The sequence below is a fragment of the Pseudomassariella vexata genome (assembly GCF_002105095.1).
Source record: "Pseudomassariella vexata strain CBS 129021 chromosome Unknown BCR38scaffold_7, whole genome shotgun sequence".
Lineage (NCBI taxonomy): Eukaryota > Fungi > Ascomycota > Sordariomycetes > Amphisphaeriales > Pseudomassariaceae > Pseudomassariella > Pseudomassariella vexata.
In genome coordinates, this window is record NW_024467962.1 from 2,089,367 (window position 1) to 2,103,243 (window position 13,877).

Genomic DNA, 13,877 nt, shown 5'->3' on the forward strand with positions numbered 1-13,877 from the left:
ATTGAACAGCCATTTTTGCCCAGCTCAGGCGGCGCCAGTCCAGCCAACACGATCGGCATCGTTTGAATCCATCTTCATTCGACTGCTATTTCTTACGTGTGACCACCGTGACATTCTTTCCTTTCAAAGTCTATCCACTACTGCGAGGCAAGATTATCGTCTTGTTCTGTCAAAGTTTGTACAGACTCCCCGAGGATCACAGGACGTCTTACCTTCTTTTTGGCCAGCTTTGGAGCGTGGCTTGAAGTAGTAGGCATCCTTGTGTAGTCACTAGAATTTTCTTGTTCGTCGTCTACTTATGTTTACCATATCGGACTCAGCAAGTACTTCTACTATGGTAAGATTCGTCACGCAACTGTGATGACGAAAGAGAAGCGAAAAGGGCATCTTGCCCCCATTGGCAAAACTGCCAGAACACGCCATGACAAGTTTGCCAGAGCACAGATGCATGATCCTCGCGTCTGGCGACAGTTGAACCCCATGAAGGAACCTCCCAAAGTGAAGCACAAGTCGTACTTCGAAGCCGTCGAGAATGAGGATAAGAAAAAGAAGCTGGAATATCAGGTAGTTTGAGCCGCTTGGACCCGTGGATGTACGGCACTCATCAGAAACAGATCACTTCCAACAGGAGCGAGGTTGGATTCGAATTCATTCCCACCGGACAGCCCGAGTTGACACGCTTGTGCAAAGAGCTGTCGCGAGAGAAAGGCTGCATGATATTTATCGTCTCGGTACGTTGTTGTTAGGCTCATCGTGTGCCTCTCAGCATGCTGATAGTCCCACCTATCTAGGACTCAAAGGACACAACCACGCTCGATCACCATATGCACCGCCATGGATATCACTTCCGACAATACATTGTTGAGGAAGCTCGTGCGATATTGAAAAGAGACGGATCACTGGAAGGCCAGGCGCAGCTGGATTTGCCCGGCCAGCCCGGTGCGATGTCAGGAGATCAGTTAGAGATCAACAGGCAAGCCGATGCTGTACTGAGAGACCTCTTTCCCAGGATCCCCAATACCGATCGTCATGAGATCATCTTACATGCTTTTCAAATGGTTTGTTACATCCCCCTCCTACTTGTCCAGCCTTTCGGAATCTTACTCCAGCAACTTAGAACAGCACATTCAATGGCGAATGCAAAGTCGGCATGGCCGTTGAACTGCCACTAGCCCGCCGAGTTCAACTCGCTGCTCTCGCACATATCAGGCATACACACACCCGTTATGACAAACTTCTGAGAGAGACTGACTGGGCGAATGCTCGAAAAGCTGTAGAGAAGCCATGCCTGGATGTTATCGTCAAGTGGCGAGGAGATGAGGAAACAGGTCGTGACCAGCTGGATGAAATCCTTCGGGAGGTTATAGAGATCTCCGACAACGAGGATGATTCTGATGATGAAAGCTCTGGCGGGGAAGCTGCAGCGTCAGCCGCCCCTCAACACGGTTTGCCTTCTGGCAACGAATCCAGTGAACAAAAGGCATCACGGCATACTCAACCGGCCGCTGCACTGGTGCCCAGACGCGATGTGCCTACCGCGAGGCCCCAAATAGGAACCCAGAAGAAGCTGTCCAAAAAGGAGAGAAAGGCTGCAAAGCGAGCGCGGCTACGATTTAGGAGATACGCTGCTGTTGCTGAAGATTTCACAAGCGAGCCGAATGCTCGAAGTCCGCAACTGGACCGCCCTAGTGTAATCAATGTCGCCTCTGCGATGGACAGAACAGCCAGTCTGCATTCGAACCATTACTCTGGCCCGGAGTATGGGGAACCATCGGACATGGCACATCTGCGGCGCATGGTTCCGGGGGCTGACTACCCTCGAAGTCCTTATTCGAATCCCACGCGGATCGACCTTTCAGAGCAGAGGAGTAGGAATCTGCCTCAACCTTCTACACGGTCAGATTATGCCGTTCGTGGCCAATCACCCTTGCTTATACGTCAGGGGGATAGGAATGAACCCAAAGTTGGGTACTCATCAGACTATCACCATGCTCAAAGGCCCCTATCACCGGTAAGACACGGTCAACAGGACATGCTCGTACCATCAATAGAGCCCAGATCACCCAACGGAGTATACAATCCCCAGTCCAGATCTCTCGTGGGTACTCTCGCCCCCTCGCACGCCTTGAATGCTCCCCGCATTATTTCTCGAACAATCATTCATGAGCCACGTGGCTTATTTGGACGTCCTCAATCTCCAGGGTTCATAGTCATTGCTGATGAGAACACCTGGGATCGCCGTCGTGTTGTGGCTCATCAGCCCGAGGATTATCGTGCATATTCAAATGCTGAGTTCATCCGTGTCGGGCATGTGAGCAGAGAGGAAGACCAAAGATTCTCGTCATTCCCCTACCCCTCAGAGAGACCTGCAAGACGGCCTGTCGAGGCTTCTGGGGGCTGGGAGGCAACAACACAACAGCCCGTGTATTACGTATCGGACTCACCATATCGAAGTCGCGAGGAAGCCCATCTTAGGACAAGGGCTCATCCGATTCTGATGGATGCGCCCATTCGGGATGAGGTTCCTCTTAGCACAAGGCTCAACCCGGGTTTCATCGATACTACTCGTCGGGGAGAGGCCGCTTTTAGGACGAGAACTAATCCCGTGGTGGTTGACAGCCCCCGATATGGGGACGGGTTCATCCAGACGCGCGGTGAACCTGCTTCCATGAATCGTGAATCGATATCTGCTATTAGGGTCGAGGCCGTTCGCGGTTCACCAGGCTATGAAACTCACAGATATTCAGATGGCCGCCGAGTTTTTCACTTGGAAGAGCCGGCTCAACGAGTTGGAAATCCATCTGAGTATCAAGGCGAGCCGGCCAATGGCATGCGACATCATATTCCTATAAGCCTAGAGCAACGTACAGTTACACAACCGCCACAGCTGTCATCCTTTGGACGTGCCACTTCTAGTTCGGGTTACAGAGACCGACAATATGACAATGCTCAATGTCCTCAAGGGTCTGGTCCCCAACCGGTGCACATGTCCGGAAATGTCATGATAGGACCAGCGGGATCTCGCTATGATGTGTAAGTATCCGTGTCATGTCGCGAGCCGATGTACATCAATTTGCATGCAGCGACAGCCCAACACAGTGTTTTCTGATCAGCTAATCGAGAACCCCAGGCCTTATGGAAACACACGAGATGTCTACTCTCAGACAGGTTTCCTACCCCAACCAGCAATGGGATCATACAACCAGGACGAAAATCGAAATGTTGCACGACACATGCCACCGGGCCAGTTTGCACCGCGAGTGGGATCGCAGCACTACTCGGTACCCCAGCCTCCCTTTACCCACGAAGCATCGGAAAATTCGATGGCCTGTCATCCGATGCAGCCATCGTAAGGGAAATTTCAACCACGTCCAAATCCGCCTTTGCGGGGGTAATTGACGCCCAAGATGCAGCAGATTACACAACACCCCAGGGGAAGGAACATGTTCAGCCCGCATATCTTCAGGTGGGGATGACTGGATAAGTGTGCAGACTCTTGGTATGAGCGGTGATGGTTTTTAGTAGAGGGAAAATTAGGCGCAAGGGTGGATGGATAGTCGAAATTTGGCGACGGAAAGGTTTCTTAAGAGATACCCCTTCAAGTCGACCGTCCCGTCGACTTTGAAGTATAGACTTACGTGTCTTGGCGTTACGGAAATAGCATCGATGACCGCAACAATTTGAAGCGTGGCGTTGCATTAGACGGACATTGGGTTTGTGGCAACTGAGAAGGATGGTAAGTCTGGGAGGACAACGCCTACCGTTGTAGATACGAGTCTTCTCATGCGAGACAATATATGTGTATAATCGTTTAGATGAATTTACCCGCACTTCCTCTATATATGCCTGCTATGAAGCTGGGCCGGTGGTGTTCCAATGGCACTCTTACAAAATGTTCAAAGGTCCTTGAACACTCGGGAAAAAGCGGTGTTGGGTGACTTGGACCCGGGAAGGAATACAAATGAAAAGGGGTTACACGATGATGATATGATTGATAAATTATCATGTGGGTGTCATGCGGCAAGCATGGCTTCTTCCTCCCTCCGCTTCGCTTGTCGTTCTAGGCCTTTGGCTGGCTCCGAGTCTCTTATCGCTGGCTCGATGTCTCCTTTTGGTACATTTGGCATAGTGACAGGTCTGTTTACCTCCAATTCGAGGGCCGCCAGCTCGTCCTCGACTTCATCTTCGTCCTGATTCGATATGCGCCCGCCCAGCATCTCGCTAATCTCCTGTTTCAAGGACAATATGTCAGTAAACCTACTACGTCACAAGGATCGCCTGGAACGCCGTTGAAATGTGCAAACCCACATTCTGATACGCAATCGCGTCGGCCGTCTCGCCCATCAACTTCTCGACATTTTCAATCCCCCCCATCTCGGCATGTATCTGCTTCAACACCGCCGTCCCCTGCTGCAGGCCGAAGACAATGTCCTTCTGGATCTGCGCGAACTCAACATTCCGCATCAGCTGCTCGAGCTGCTCTAGCTGCGCATCCGTCTTGAATAGCAGCGATTCTTGGTACTTCTTCTGCCGCAGGGCCAACAGCGCCTTCTTCTTGTTGCCCTGGGCGAGCATCTGCTTCGCGATGGCCGTCTCGCGGTCGGTCAGCACCGTGATGCGCCGTTGGTACTGGTGGAGCTTGTCGCGCTGGAGTTTGAGGTCTAAAATCGCCCTGTTAATCAAGTCAGTAGTGTTTTGAGTGCCTCGTCCACATCGACCTGGCCGCACAGGAAACGCACTTGTCCTGCGCCGTCACTCGGCTTGAGTTGTTGCCCATGGTTGCCGTTGCCTGGAATTCGCTGTGGACTCCGTCAGGCGCATGGTCTTGTAGGGGGCTGGGAAAGATGCGCAGGCTCGATTAAGAGTGGCCTGCGGTGGATTTGGGAATAGTGGTCGGATATCAATTTGCGAAGCATGCAGGCCTGGGAATGAGACCCGTTGAGCTGCACCGTCACCATCGGCGGCGCTGAGGCGCATGGTGGGTTGCTTGTTATCGATAGCAGGGGACTGCTCTAAACGTACATGTGACGGTCTTGGCATCAATTTTCACTTAGAAGCTGGAATTCACTTGGTACACAGATGTGGTCAAGACATTCATTCGTCGGCTTTTAATTTTGAATGGCAAAAACAATTATGTGGAACTGAACAAGTGCCATTTGTTACTTTTCGGTCTCAAGCTGTCGGGTGCCGGTTGTTCTCTATGAGCTAAAACCTAGGGAATGTGTTGAAAGAGCAAACTTCCGAAAACTGGACATGATGGCATTGGGAATGCTCTCCTCAGAGCACCCAGCTTCTCGAACAGCACCGGCCCCATACGTATTTCAGGAGCCTGACATAGATATACAGCGCAATCCTTCCACCTAGAAAACTCCAACTAACACCCTATTCCTTCCCGCCTGCCGCTCGATCTGTCGTCTCCGGAGCTTCATCCTTCCCTTTGCCAGTTTCCGCCTCCTTGGCCGCATCCTCGAATTGTGCCAACAGCGCATCGAGCTTGCTCTCGAGGCTCGTGAGATTGCGCTCCAGTGCAGCGGCTTGTTGCTCCCCTTTGGTGAGGTCTTTGAAGGCCTGGGCTAGATCGGCGTCGGATGGAGCCGGTGCACTTGAAGATCCACTCGACGCGTTTGCTCCGCCGTTTGGTTGTGGTTGAGGCATGATGAGATTCGATGTAAATTATATTCAGTGGGAGATTGTACTCTCGATGTCAAACTGTAAAGGAGGACCAGAGAGAGGAAGTGGCGATTTTGTTGGTTTGATCTTTCAGATGAGCTCAGTGTTGTTGGCTACGGTGGAATTCATTTGTCTCACCAGTACCGTCCGCTTCAGGGTTGGTCGCCAAGTGACCTTAGAAAACAGCTTTTTCAGTGATGAAGCGGAGGATTTTTCGTCATTAAGAGGTTGGCCACAGTTTCTGGTTGGATACTTGGCTGTGTGGTTGCTTTATTCAAGTTGAAGCTCGCAGGATATTGTCCAAGTGACAAGCAGGTACGTAAGTATTTAGAGTGGCGGAGATAGGCCCACTTTAATTTTGGAATATCCAAATCGAACTTTTCTCCCTTCACTCGACAAGCTTAGAACAACCACTGGGAAGCAACCATATTATGAGGGTTCAAGCGCCAAACCCCCACGAAAACAAGGCTAAGTTAGCGGTACGCCCGCCTGGAGAATAAGGATCGTCACTGCCGAAAAGTCGTGGAATATGGCGAACAACAACTTGGATCGCGATGTCTATCAAATCGTCAAAAAATACGAGAGTCAACATGAGGGCAAGACAAAATTCACCGTGTCTTCCATTTATGACTACATAAAAAACTCAAATTCGAGCCTATCAAGGCAGAAGAAGCGGCCACTTGAGGATTCAATAGAGCGAGTCTTGAGGCTGCGAAAGAAGGAGCGAATGGACGATGAAGAAGACGAAGCCATGGACGATGCTCCGGTTGAGTCTCCTAAGCCAAAGGTGTTTATTAACCCCCATTACTCAGATTTGATTCAAAAGATCCACTTGCGGCTCATTCGAAGATGTAACCAGTTGACACTATGGTTGTTTCTTTTATTCACTCTGTCTCGATCTATTTTCGGCATCCGAGCAATGTACTAACCAGTATCAGGAAAGGGACTACTTCCTCATGAACAAGCACATTACCAAATCATGGAATGTTTCCAGGAGAGAAAGGCCCAGTTCGCCAGAGCCTACGGTCTCAACTGGCAACGCCACGCCTGCTGAAGTCACAGTTGACTCGGCCATCGTCATGGCAGACCGGCAACCGAACGGGGAGCCCAAAACCAAGAGGAGAAGGGCCGAGCAACCCAAGAAGGACCGCAGTCCTCCAGCAGGCGTCTCGCTAAACGACCTAGGTGGCATGGGTCAAGCCATCAAGAAGCTACAAGAGGATGTTGCCTGTCCAATGCTGCTTCCAGAGGTCTACAAAAAGACAAACCCACCCCGTGGTGTCTTGTTACATGGCCCTCCAGGTTGTGGCAAGACCAAGCTTGCAAACGCATTCGCTGCGAGAATAGGTGTTCCTTTCATAGCCGTGTCTGCGCCTTCATTGGTTGCTGGCATGTCCGGTGAGACGGAGAAGAAGATCCGAGAGCTTTACGAAGAGGCAAGAGGGCTTGCCCCTTGTTTGATCTTCATTGACGAGATTGATGCCATCATGGGGAAGCGCGATAATGCACAGCGAGAAATGGAGAAGCGCATTGTGGCTCAAATGTTGACTTGCATGGATGAACTGAGCCCGGAGAAGACGGGAGGGAAGCTGGTTGTCACCCTGGCGGCTACTAATCGACCTGATAGCATCGATGCCGCCCTCCGAAGAGCAGGACGGTTTAATATTGAGATCGACATCGGAGTACCCAACGAGAAGGCTAGAGCCCAGATTTTCAAGGCCCTGATCCGGAAACACAAGATGGCGGAAGATTTGAACCTTGAGGTTCTGGCCAAAATGACACCCGGTTTCGTAGGTGCCGATTTAGAGGATGTCGTTTCAGTTGCAGCTGCGGGAGTAGCTCACCGTACCACCAAGAAACTGTTGGAACAGGCCACTGGAGATGTTCAGCTTGACGGAGCAGGCGTGGACGAGTCGGAAACGGATCCAGAAACGATAGAGGCCATTCGAGGCTTGGATGCCTTGTTGGCGATTGCCGGCCAGTCTATACCCGAGGACGAATTAGCCATCACACAGTTGGATCTCCTCAATGCGATAGCCAGGGTTCAACCTTCTGCCAAACGAGAAGGATTTACGACGATTCCCGAGACTACCTGGGCCCAGGTTGGTGCTTTACAGAAGGTGCGCGAGGACCTCAGCCTGGCTATCATTCAGCCCATCGATGATCCAGAGCGCTTCGCCAGAGTGGGCTTCCAGTCCCCTTCTGGCGTCCTTCTCTGGGGCCCTCCAGGATGCGGTAAAACGCTACTTGCAAAAGCAGTTGCGAACGAGGCCAAGGCCAACTTCATCTCAGTCAAGGGGCCCGAATTGCTAAACAAATACGTTGGCGAGTCTGAACGCTCCATCCGCCAGGTATTCTCCCGAGCTCGGTCCTCCGCGCCCTGCATCCTTTTCTTCGATGAAATCGATGCCCTGGTCCCACGACGTAGCGATTCCATCGCCGAGTCTAGCGCCAGGGTGGTAAATATGCTTCTGACCGAGCTGGACGGCATGACGAGCCGGAGCGGCGTCTACGTTATCGGTGCTACGAATCGGCCGGATATGATCGACCCGGCTATTCTACGACCTGGTCGTCTGGGGACCAACCTCCTCGTCGGCCTACCCGACGCGGACGGCAGAGTGGATATCCTGAAGACTAGAATTAAGACGGTGCTCCCCAACACTACGGTTGAGGAGCTTGACCAGCTAGACCCGGTCGCTCGGCGCTGTGAGGGGTTCAGTGGTGCTGACTTGGAAAACCTTCACATTGCGGCTGCCAAAGCAGCCATCAAGAGGGGCGACAAGGAAGGGGCCCTGATCGATAAGTTGATGCCCATTGATTGGGAAGTCGCGCTTGGACAGATCAAGCCCTCGGTGTCGGATGTGCAGTTGAAGAAGTTTAAGAAACTAGAGGATAAGGGATGGGATTGATGGTCCGGATCTATGACCCAGGACTCGTGATATATACAGGACGGAATTTATGATGGTTGTTATTCCCAATAAGCAGCCAGAAATGAGGTATAACGCAATACAGCCTCCCAGATGTATAAACAGCATAACGGCCCAGACAATGTTATAAAAGAAACCTCATCCTAAGCCCTATGACACACCGTGCTCCCTCCGCGAGTGCCGAGAGTATCCTCAAAAATACCCACTTGAGTTGCGATGGTATCCACCACTCGGTGCTAATGATCTTCATCCACGGACTTGAATCGGATCGTGATTCAAAATATTTGTGTCGATGAGAGCTTGAATCAGTAAAGCGCATAATAAGCGTCACATTCTCTCTGGAAAACACAGGGTTATTTCCAATAATTTGCATCAAATTGCACAACGGGAAAGATGAACAATAAGTAGGTTTTTTTTTCTTCCAGGACCAAGTCAAATTACTGGCAACAAGTACATCCAAAACTCCGCCAGATGAAGCTTGCTTGAAACCCAGCAGACCAAACCACGTACGCTGAAAAAAGAAAGAGGAGATTGGTATATGGGATGGTGAATCGCACCAACGGGGCGCGCCAGAACGGTCTATTCTATAAATACACACTTTGGCCTAATCCGTCTATGCAGTCCTTATCGTTACACGTATTTTTCGCCGTTCGCCTATGCGGTAGACTGCTTGAGGAAACTAGTAGACGGGTAAGCAGCAGTCCAGTAGGCAGACATTCTCGTGTTGGAAGGTGGAAGAGGATACTCACGTGATGAGGTCGTTGCGATCCTTCTCCTTCTTCAGACCACCGAAAGCCATCTTGGTGCCGGGAATGTACTTCTTGGGGTTCTCAAGATATGTGAAGAGGGTGCCCTCGTCCCATGTGATGCCCTTTTGTTTGTTGGCGTCGGTGTATGCGTAGCCGTCGACGGAACCGGTCTTTCGGCCGAAGAGGCCGTGCAGCGCAGGGCCGACCTTGTTGCCCTCACCCTCCTTCAGGGTATGGCACTGAGCGCATCGAGTCTTGAAGAGGTTGGCACCCTTCTTGGAGTCACCTGGAAAGTCGGTTAGCGACAAGGTCATTGTAAAGTAACGAGCGCAGCATTCGTCGAGAGAGCGTCTTTATCAAGTGCCTGATATGAACGCTCCGCACTCCGCCTTAACGTCACTGGGCCATGCGCTGCCAGAAGGAAGCCGTTGAGAACTCTTCCGGTCATGGCTTGGGAAATGCCGCAGGCTTCTAGGCGCCACCACAGGCCACCGTTGTACATGACGCTGGGGGAGAGTGATATTTTGCGCTGAGACCAAGCCAGGCCAGCTCCCAGAGGCTTCAACATATCGCAACCGTCAAAGGCAATGTTGGCGCTCAATGGCTCGTTGACGATGACGTGTCGATTCGGTCATGTGTACTACTGGGCAAGATCGAGAGAAAGGGGACCAGGGTAGCCTACCTGCAGAGAAACCCATTTTGGCGATTCAGAGGCAGAGGAGTGTGTATGAATGCGTGTGTATTATGTATTAGACGTGAATGTTCAAGAAATGGTAGGTCGTCAGGGCAAGGCCGTTAGGAAGAAGTGGTAGTTTGAATGGGAGGATGGATTCAGAACCGGAATGCGCTCACAGAAATTCGAGTCGCTCTTATTCCCTTGAATTTTTCTAGCCGGGACAGCTATGAGCTCAGCACAGCGCACTAGTGTCACTAGCCACCGCCAAGTCTGTGGCTCCGAGCCTTTCCTGACAATTATTCAACAGTTGATTGGTTGTCTCTCCCCACAAAATGGCAGGTGCGCCCCATTTACGGTGGGTTTGGTCCGGAAAAGATCGGCTTGTGGGTGCGTACTTTGCGTACTTGGTCTTCGTCAAACTTTCCTAGTCCTTGGACTTGGAAGATTCCGCGAGACAGGGAGCCAAGCGTAATCACTGTGAAGCGAGTCTTGGTATTCCATTTTCATCTTTCCCTTCTCAAGCAACTGGCGCCATGGGCGGACATAGAGTGCAATACAAAGGCGTGCGCATCATCATCCCATTAAACACTCGCTCAATTGCAACACCTGGCTAACACGACCCGCAATATTGAAAATCGGCCTCCCAAGGTACATACTGCAAGGACTGCCTGTAACAACCCGGCTTATCCTAGCGTTTCCAGCATAAATTAACAAATGGTCATTGCCAGATTCCTTGTAAAGTGCACTATAACCATACAATCATGCCTGGCAGTCCCGAGGCTATCCCGTATGAAGTTCAAACGGTCTGATGGATTGAAGATGCCATTGGCCGATGGCTTCCGATCGTCCGTTCTGTCTTCGCGAACAATTTCCAGAACCAAAACTTGAACGCCACATGCACGCGTCAGACATCGGACCCGGTGAGCACCGGTCAAATTTTGGCGAGAGGGGCGGGACAGGACTACCGGAAGCGGCTGGAAGAATGGGCAGCTGCTTTCGACACGCCTTGCACGCGTTTTGTCATTCAGCTATGAGTCAGGTCAACAACAATTCCCATGGGTCAGTTGATATAGACGAAATCGATCGGACCGTTACAATTTGATGATTCCCCTCGTCATCAAGTCTATTCCCCACCGTCATGGCCTCGAAAATGTCGTACATCCCGCGGTTCCTACTGCCGCAGTATGGCCCGCTATGGCGGACCACCACCCAGACTGGACCATTTGCTAGACACCGCAATGCCGAGATTGGACAAGTGCTAGTGCGCTACGCATCCAAGACGACCAAAGCTGCAGCGACCAAGACGACTACAACGAAGGCTACCGCCGCCGCGGTGAAAGCATTCGTCCCGAAGTCTGCGCCGACGAAGACCATCGTGACGAAGCCAGCGGCATCCAAAGCCGCCACCCCAAAGACACCCACCTCGTCGCCCGCAGTCAAGGCTGCCGCTACTCGCAAGTCTGCTGCACAAGACCACGTGGTGAAAACTACGGCACCTGCTGCCGCGCCAAAGGCCCCGCCCGTTGATCCATCGAAGCCGATTGTACTTGAGAAGCCTGAGAAGTTCAACCCGCCGTCGCATGGCGCCAGACTACCTCGATCCACGCCGAAGCACTATGGCAGCGCCCTGAACACTGAGGAAGTGCAGATTCAGAAGAGGAAGGAGTACCCAGGCCTGCCGCCTCCAGAGAATACGTGGTCTCACTGGTTCCTCAACAACCGAAACGTTCATCTGTGCATTACCTTGGTGAGGCTTGACAGCACCGACACGTGTTCCAGACATGTGACTAACGGGAATAATAGGGAACACTGACCTCTCTGGCGATATACACCTTCATTCTGAAGTTCAACGCCACCTCTGCCTACGCTGACATGATCCCTCCTATCTCAGACTTCACTAAGGATCCCGTTACCTACGTCCGAACGTGTATCGAAGTACTCCGTCTGCATGAAGAACACGAGTCTGCCATTACGGCGGAGAAGCGGCGACGCAAGGTTGATGACGTGACGAAGAGAAACGAGTACCGGAAGGCCCACGGTTTAGATGCGCCGAGGGGGTTCGGTGACTGGCTTGGAAACGGGAAGACTGAAGCATCAAGTGCCGGTTTACCTGCCGATGAGTCGAAGGTGGCTGCACCGGCTGCCGCACCGACCGTCGAGGAGGTTGCTGAGCCAAAGCCTCAACCCGATCTGTACATCAATCCTGATGGGTCGCGCAAGAAGTTCTGGGGCATCTTCTAAAGGGTCAGAATTGGTATACACGAGGGCGATTATATGTACATAGAAAGGTCTGACGATGCACATGGCTCCCGCGAATCAGGGATTGAGCGCTTTGCTCTCGAACGCAACGCCTTTAGCATTGAGATATGGTATCATGACATAATACATCTAACCCAACTCTACCCCTTCGAGGGCATCCAGTACCTCATCAGCAACGCCGCCTCGGTCCAGTACCGTTTGTACCATAGTGCTTAGAAGTGCGGATTTGGCGCCTCCTCTCGGTGCCTTCCACACGCCTGCCACATCCTCCGTCTCGACCGTCCTTGCATCAGGGTTCTTTGTCGGTGTGTCTTGCCCCCACGCTGATGCGTTAACTGAATTGGGGACTCCTGGCGGGGTCAGTCGCGACGGCGGGTCGATGGTTCTGACTGATAAGAGACGCAGACTCCGGCCAGGCTTTGCTTCTTCGTCCACGTCCATATGCTCCCCAGCGGTTTCCTGCGGGAGTTTGCCTTCGCTCACTGATACGGCCAAAGCGCTGTCCGCCACGGCCAACTCCTCCTTCGATGGGTCAAATATGATGTTGTTTCCCACTGCCATGACCAGCAGCGTGATAGGTGGTCGGGAAAGGGCCTTGGAGGGATTGCTTCGTTGCCGCGGGTAGAGGAAGGTCGATGCCGCCCAGTCGTCGTCGAACATGGGGTCTTCGTCAAGCTCGGATTTCAATCTAGGTAGGCGGGTGGACAACAGGGCAAGGTGTGTTGTTAAGCTGAGAAGCGGGAGGGGGTATGACAAAGGAGGGGATATGAGTATGATCTACCAGCTATCATGTCAGTATGTAGGCACCACGCCTAAACTCAAGCCTGAACTCACGTCGAGGTAAAGCTTCCAGTGAAAGCGCCGATTGATCCAAAGCTTTTTCGCGAACTCGCCGTCGGCCAACAGCGCCTCGCTCAGCATCGTAGCCAAGAAAACAGTACTCGAATCGTCGTCTCTGTACCCCGGGATTTCGACCGACATCTCCACCCAATCAGCCTCTCCCACCGCCTCATCGCTGCCGATTTCTTGACCTTGTTCAGCCTCATCCGCATCGTCTTGTTTGCTGTCTCCCTTCCGTCGCCGCTTCCCATCCTGCGCGTACGGCGACGGCGGCGTCTTCTCCACCTCGGCCTTGACGCCCACCATGGCCTCGGTGCCGTCAGCGAAGCATACCCGCGCGCTGCCGTTGGTTCCCGGTAGGATGCCCGTCTCGGCCGTGAGGGGCCGGAACTGCGTGGGGGAGCGGCTGTCGGGCCGGATCGGTGGAACGAGGCTGAGGGTGCTGTGGAGGTAGGCGAGCTCTGCTGGCGAGAGCAGCAGGTGCTGTGTGGTCGACATAATCGCTTGTGTTTTTTGGGCGCGTCAATTGACACGAACTAGGATGAAGTCCAATTCCTGTCGGCTGTTTGGGTAGAAAATCTGAGATATCTCACTTCAGCCTTGCAGCTTAGGGTGTGGGGCAAGGCGGCCAGGATCCCTGTAGGCATGTGGCTTGGCGCGCTAGTGGAGACTTTGGGACAATGGGGGTTGCAATTGCGCCGATCCAGCAGTAACCACCATTTCCTCGTGATCCCCCCCGGTCTCTTATCTCGACAT

The 13,877-nt window shown here is 52.4% G+C and overlaps 7 protein-coding genes across 7 annotated transcripts; 3 read left to right on the forward strand and 4 right to left on the reverse strand.

The window, feature by feature from the left end:
* Positions 1-213: 213 nt before the first annotated feature.
* BCR38DRAFT_213068 (uncharacterized protein) lies at positions 214-3,615 on the forward strand. The gene is made up of 5 exons (XM_040854175.1): positions 214-564; positions 615-731; positions 792-1,058; positions 1,118-3,033; positions 3,131-3,615. Exons 1-5 carry the CDS (start codon positions 361-363, stop codon positions 3,351-3,353), a joined length of 2,727 nt encoding a protein of 908 aa, XP_040715786.1. The 5' UTR covers positions 214-360; the 3' UTR covers positions 3,354-3,615.
* Positions 3,616-3,801: 186 nt separating this feature from the next.
* On the reverse strand, positions 3,802-4,934 carry BCR38DRAFT_434924 (Snf7-domain-containing protein). The gene is made up of 3 exons (XM_040860336.1): positions 4,740-4,934; positions 4,309-4,672; positions 3,802-4,229 (listed from the first exon to the last, which is right to left on the reverse strand). The coding sequence occupies exons 1-3, from the start codon at positions 4,775-4,777 to the stop codon at positions 4,014-4,016; spliced, it is 618 nt and encodes a 205-aa protein (XP_040715787.1). The 5' UTR covers positions 4,778-4,934; the 3' UTR covers positions 3,802-4,013.
* A 142-nt stretch (positions 4,935-5,076) lies between these two features.
* BCR38DRAFT_434928 (uncharacterized protein) lies at positions 5,077-5,950 on the reverse strand. Its single transcript, XM_040860337.1, has 2 exons — positions 5,809-5,950; positions 5,077-5,757 (listed from the first exon to the last, which is right to left on the reverse strand). The coding sequence occupies exon 2, from the start codon at positions 5,653-5,655 to the stop codon at positions 5,383-5,385; it is 273 nt and encodes a 90-aa protein (XP_040715788.1). The 5' UTR covers positions 5,656-5,757; positions 5,809-5,950; the 3' UTR covers positions 5,077-5,382.
* Positions 5,951-5,982: 32 nt separating this feature from the next.
* BCR38DRAFT_474856 (ribosome biogenesis ATPase-like protein RIX7) lies at positions 5,983-8,579 on the forward strand (the record flags this gene model as incomplete). The annotated part of the gene is made up of 2 exons (XM_040862986.1): positions 5,983-6,457; positions 6,609-8,579. Exons 1-2 carry the CDS (start codon positions 6,200-6,202, stop codon positions 8,577-8,579), a joined length of 2,229 nt encoding a protein of 742 aa, XP_040715789.1. The 5' UTR covers positions 5,983-6,199.
* A 672-nt stretch (positions 8,580-9,251) lies between these two features.
* Positions 9,252-10,044, reverse strand: BCR38DRAFT_409747 (cytochrome c; the record flags this gene model as incomplete). The annotated part of the gene is made up of 3 exons (XM_040858397.1): positions 9,252-9,276; positions 9,347-9,632; positions 10,029-10,044. 3 exons carry the CDS (start codon positions 10,042-10,044, stop codon positions 9,252-9,254), a joined length of 327 nt encoding a protein of 108 aa, XP_040715790.1.
* Positions 10,045-10,927: 883 nt separating this feature from the next.
* On the forward strand, positions 10,928-12,337 carry BCR38DRAFT_213167 (uncharacterized protein). Its single transcript, XM_040854176.1, has 2 exons — positions 10,928-11,769; positions 11,826-12,337. Exons 1-2 carry the CDS (start codon positions 11,161-11,163, stop codon positions 12,261-12,263), a joined length of 1,047 nt encoding a protein of 348 aa, XP_040715791.1. The 5' UTR covers positions 10,928-11,160; the 3' UTR covers positions 12,264-12,337.
* A 73-nt stretch (positions 12,338-12,410) lies between these two features.
* Positions 12,411-13,619, reverse strand: BCR38DRAFT_343518 (ribosomal protein S5 domain 2-type protein; the record flags this gene model as incomplete). Its single annotated transcript, XM_040856041.1, has 2 exons — positions 12,411-13,058; positions 13,116-13,619. The coding sequence occupies 2 exons, from the start codon at positions 13,617-13,619 to the stop codon at positions 12,411-12,413; spliced, it is 1,152 nt and encodes a 383-aa protein (XP_040715792.1).
* Between the last annotated feature and the right edge of the window lie 258 nt (positions 13,620-13,877).

What these genes read in the sequence shown, in the direction of transcription:
- BCR38DRAFT_213068 (XM_040854175.1), top strand. Translation starts at nt 361, where the DNA reads ATGACGAAAGAGAAGCGAAAAGGGCATCTTGCCCCCATTGGCAAAACT. An exon ending in GCATGATATTTATCGTCTCG is followed by an intron (nt 732 to 791) that starts GTACGTTGTTGT and finishes CCACCTATCTAG; the next exon opens with GACTCAAAGGACACAACCAC. An exon ending in GCGGGATCTCGCTATGATGT is followed by an intron (nt 3,034 to 3,130) that starts GTAAGTATCCGT and finishes CGAGAACCCCAG; the next exon opens with GCCTTATGGAAACACACGAG.
- BCR38DRAFT_434924 (XM_040860336.1), bottom strand. Translation starts at nt 4,777, where the DNA reads ATGGGCAACAACTCAAGCCGAGTGACGGCGCAGGACAA. An exon ending in CGAGTGACGGCGCAGGACAA is followed by an intron (nt 4,673 to 4,739) that starts GTGCGTTTCCTG and finishes CTTGATTAACAG; the next exon opens with GGCGATTTTAGACCTCAAAC. An exon ending in ACGCGATTGCGTATCAGAAT is followed by an intron (nt 4,230 to 4,308) that starts GTGGGTTTGCAC and finishes TCCTTGAAACAG; the next exon opens with GAGATTAGCGAGATGCTGGG.
- BCR38DRAFT_434928 (XM_040860337.1), bottom strand. Translation starts at nt 5,655, where the DNA reads ATGCCTCAACCACAACCAAACGGCGGAGCAAACGCGTCGAGTGGATCT.
- BCR38DRAFT_213167 (XM_040854176.1), top strand. Translation starts at nt 11,161, where the DNA reads ATGGCCTCGAAAATGTCGTACATCCCGCGGTTCCTACTGCCGCAGTAT. An exon ending in TTCATCTGTGCATTACCTTG is followed by an intron (nt 11,770 to 11,825) that starts GTGAGGCTTGAC and finishes CGGGAATAATAG; the next exon opens with GGAACACTGACCTCTCTGGC.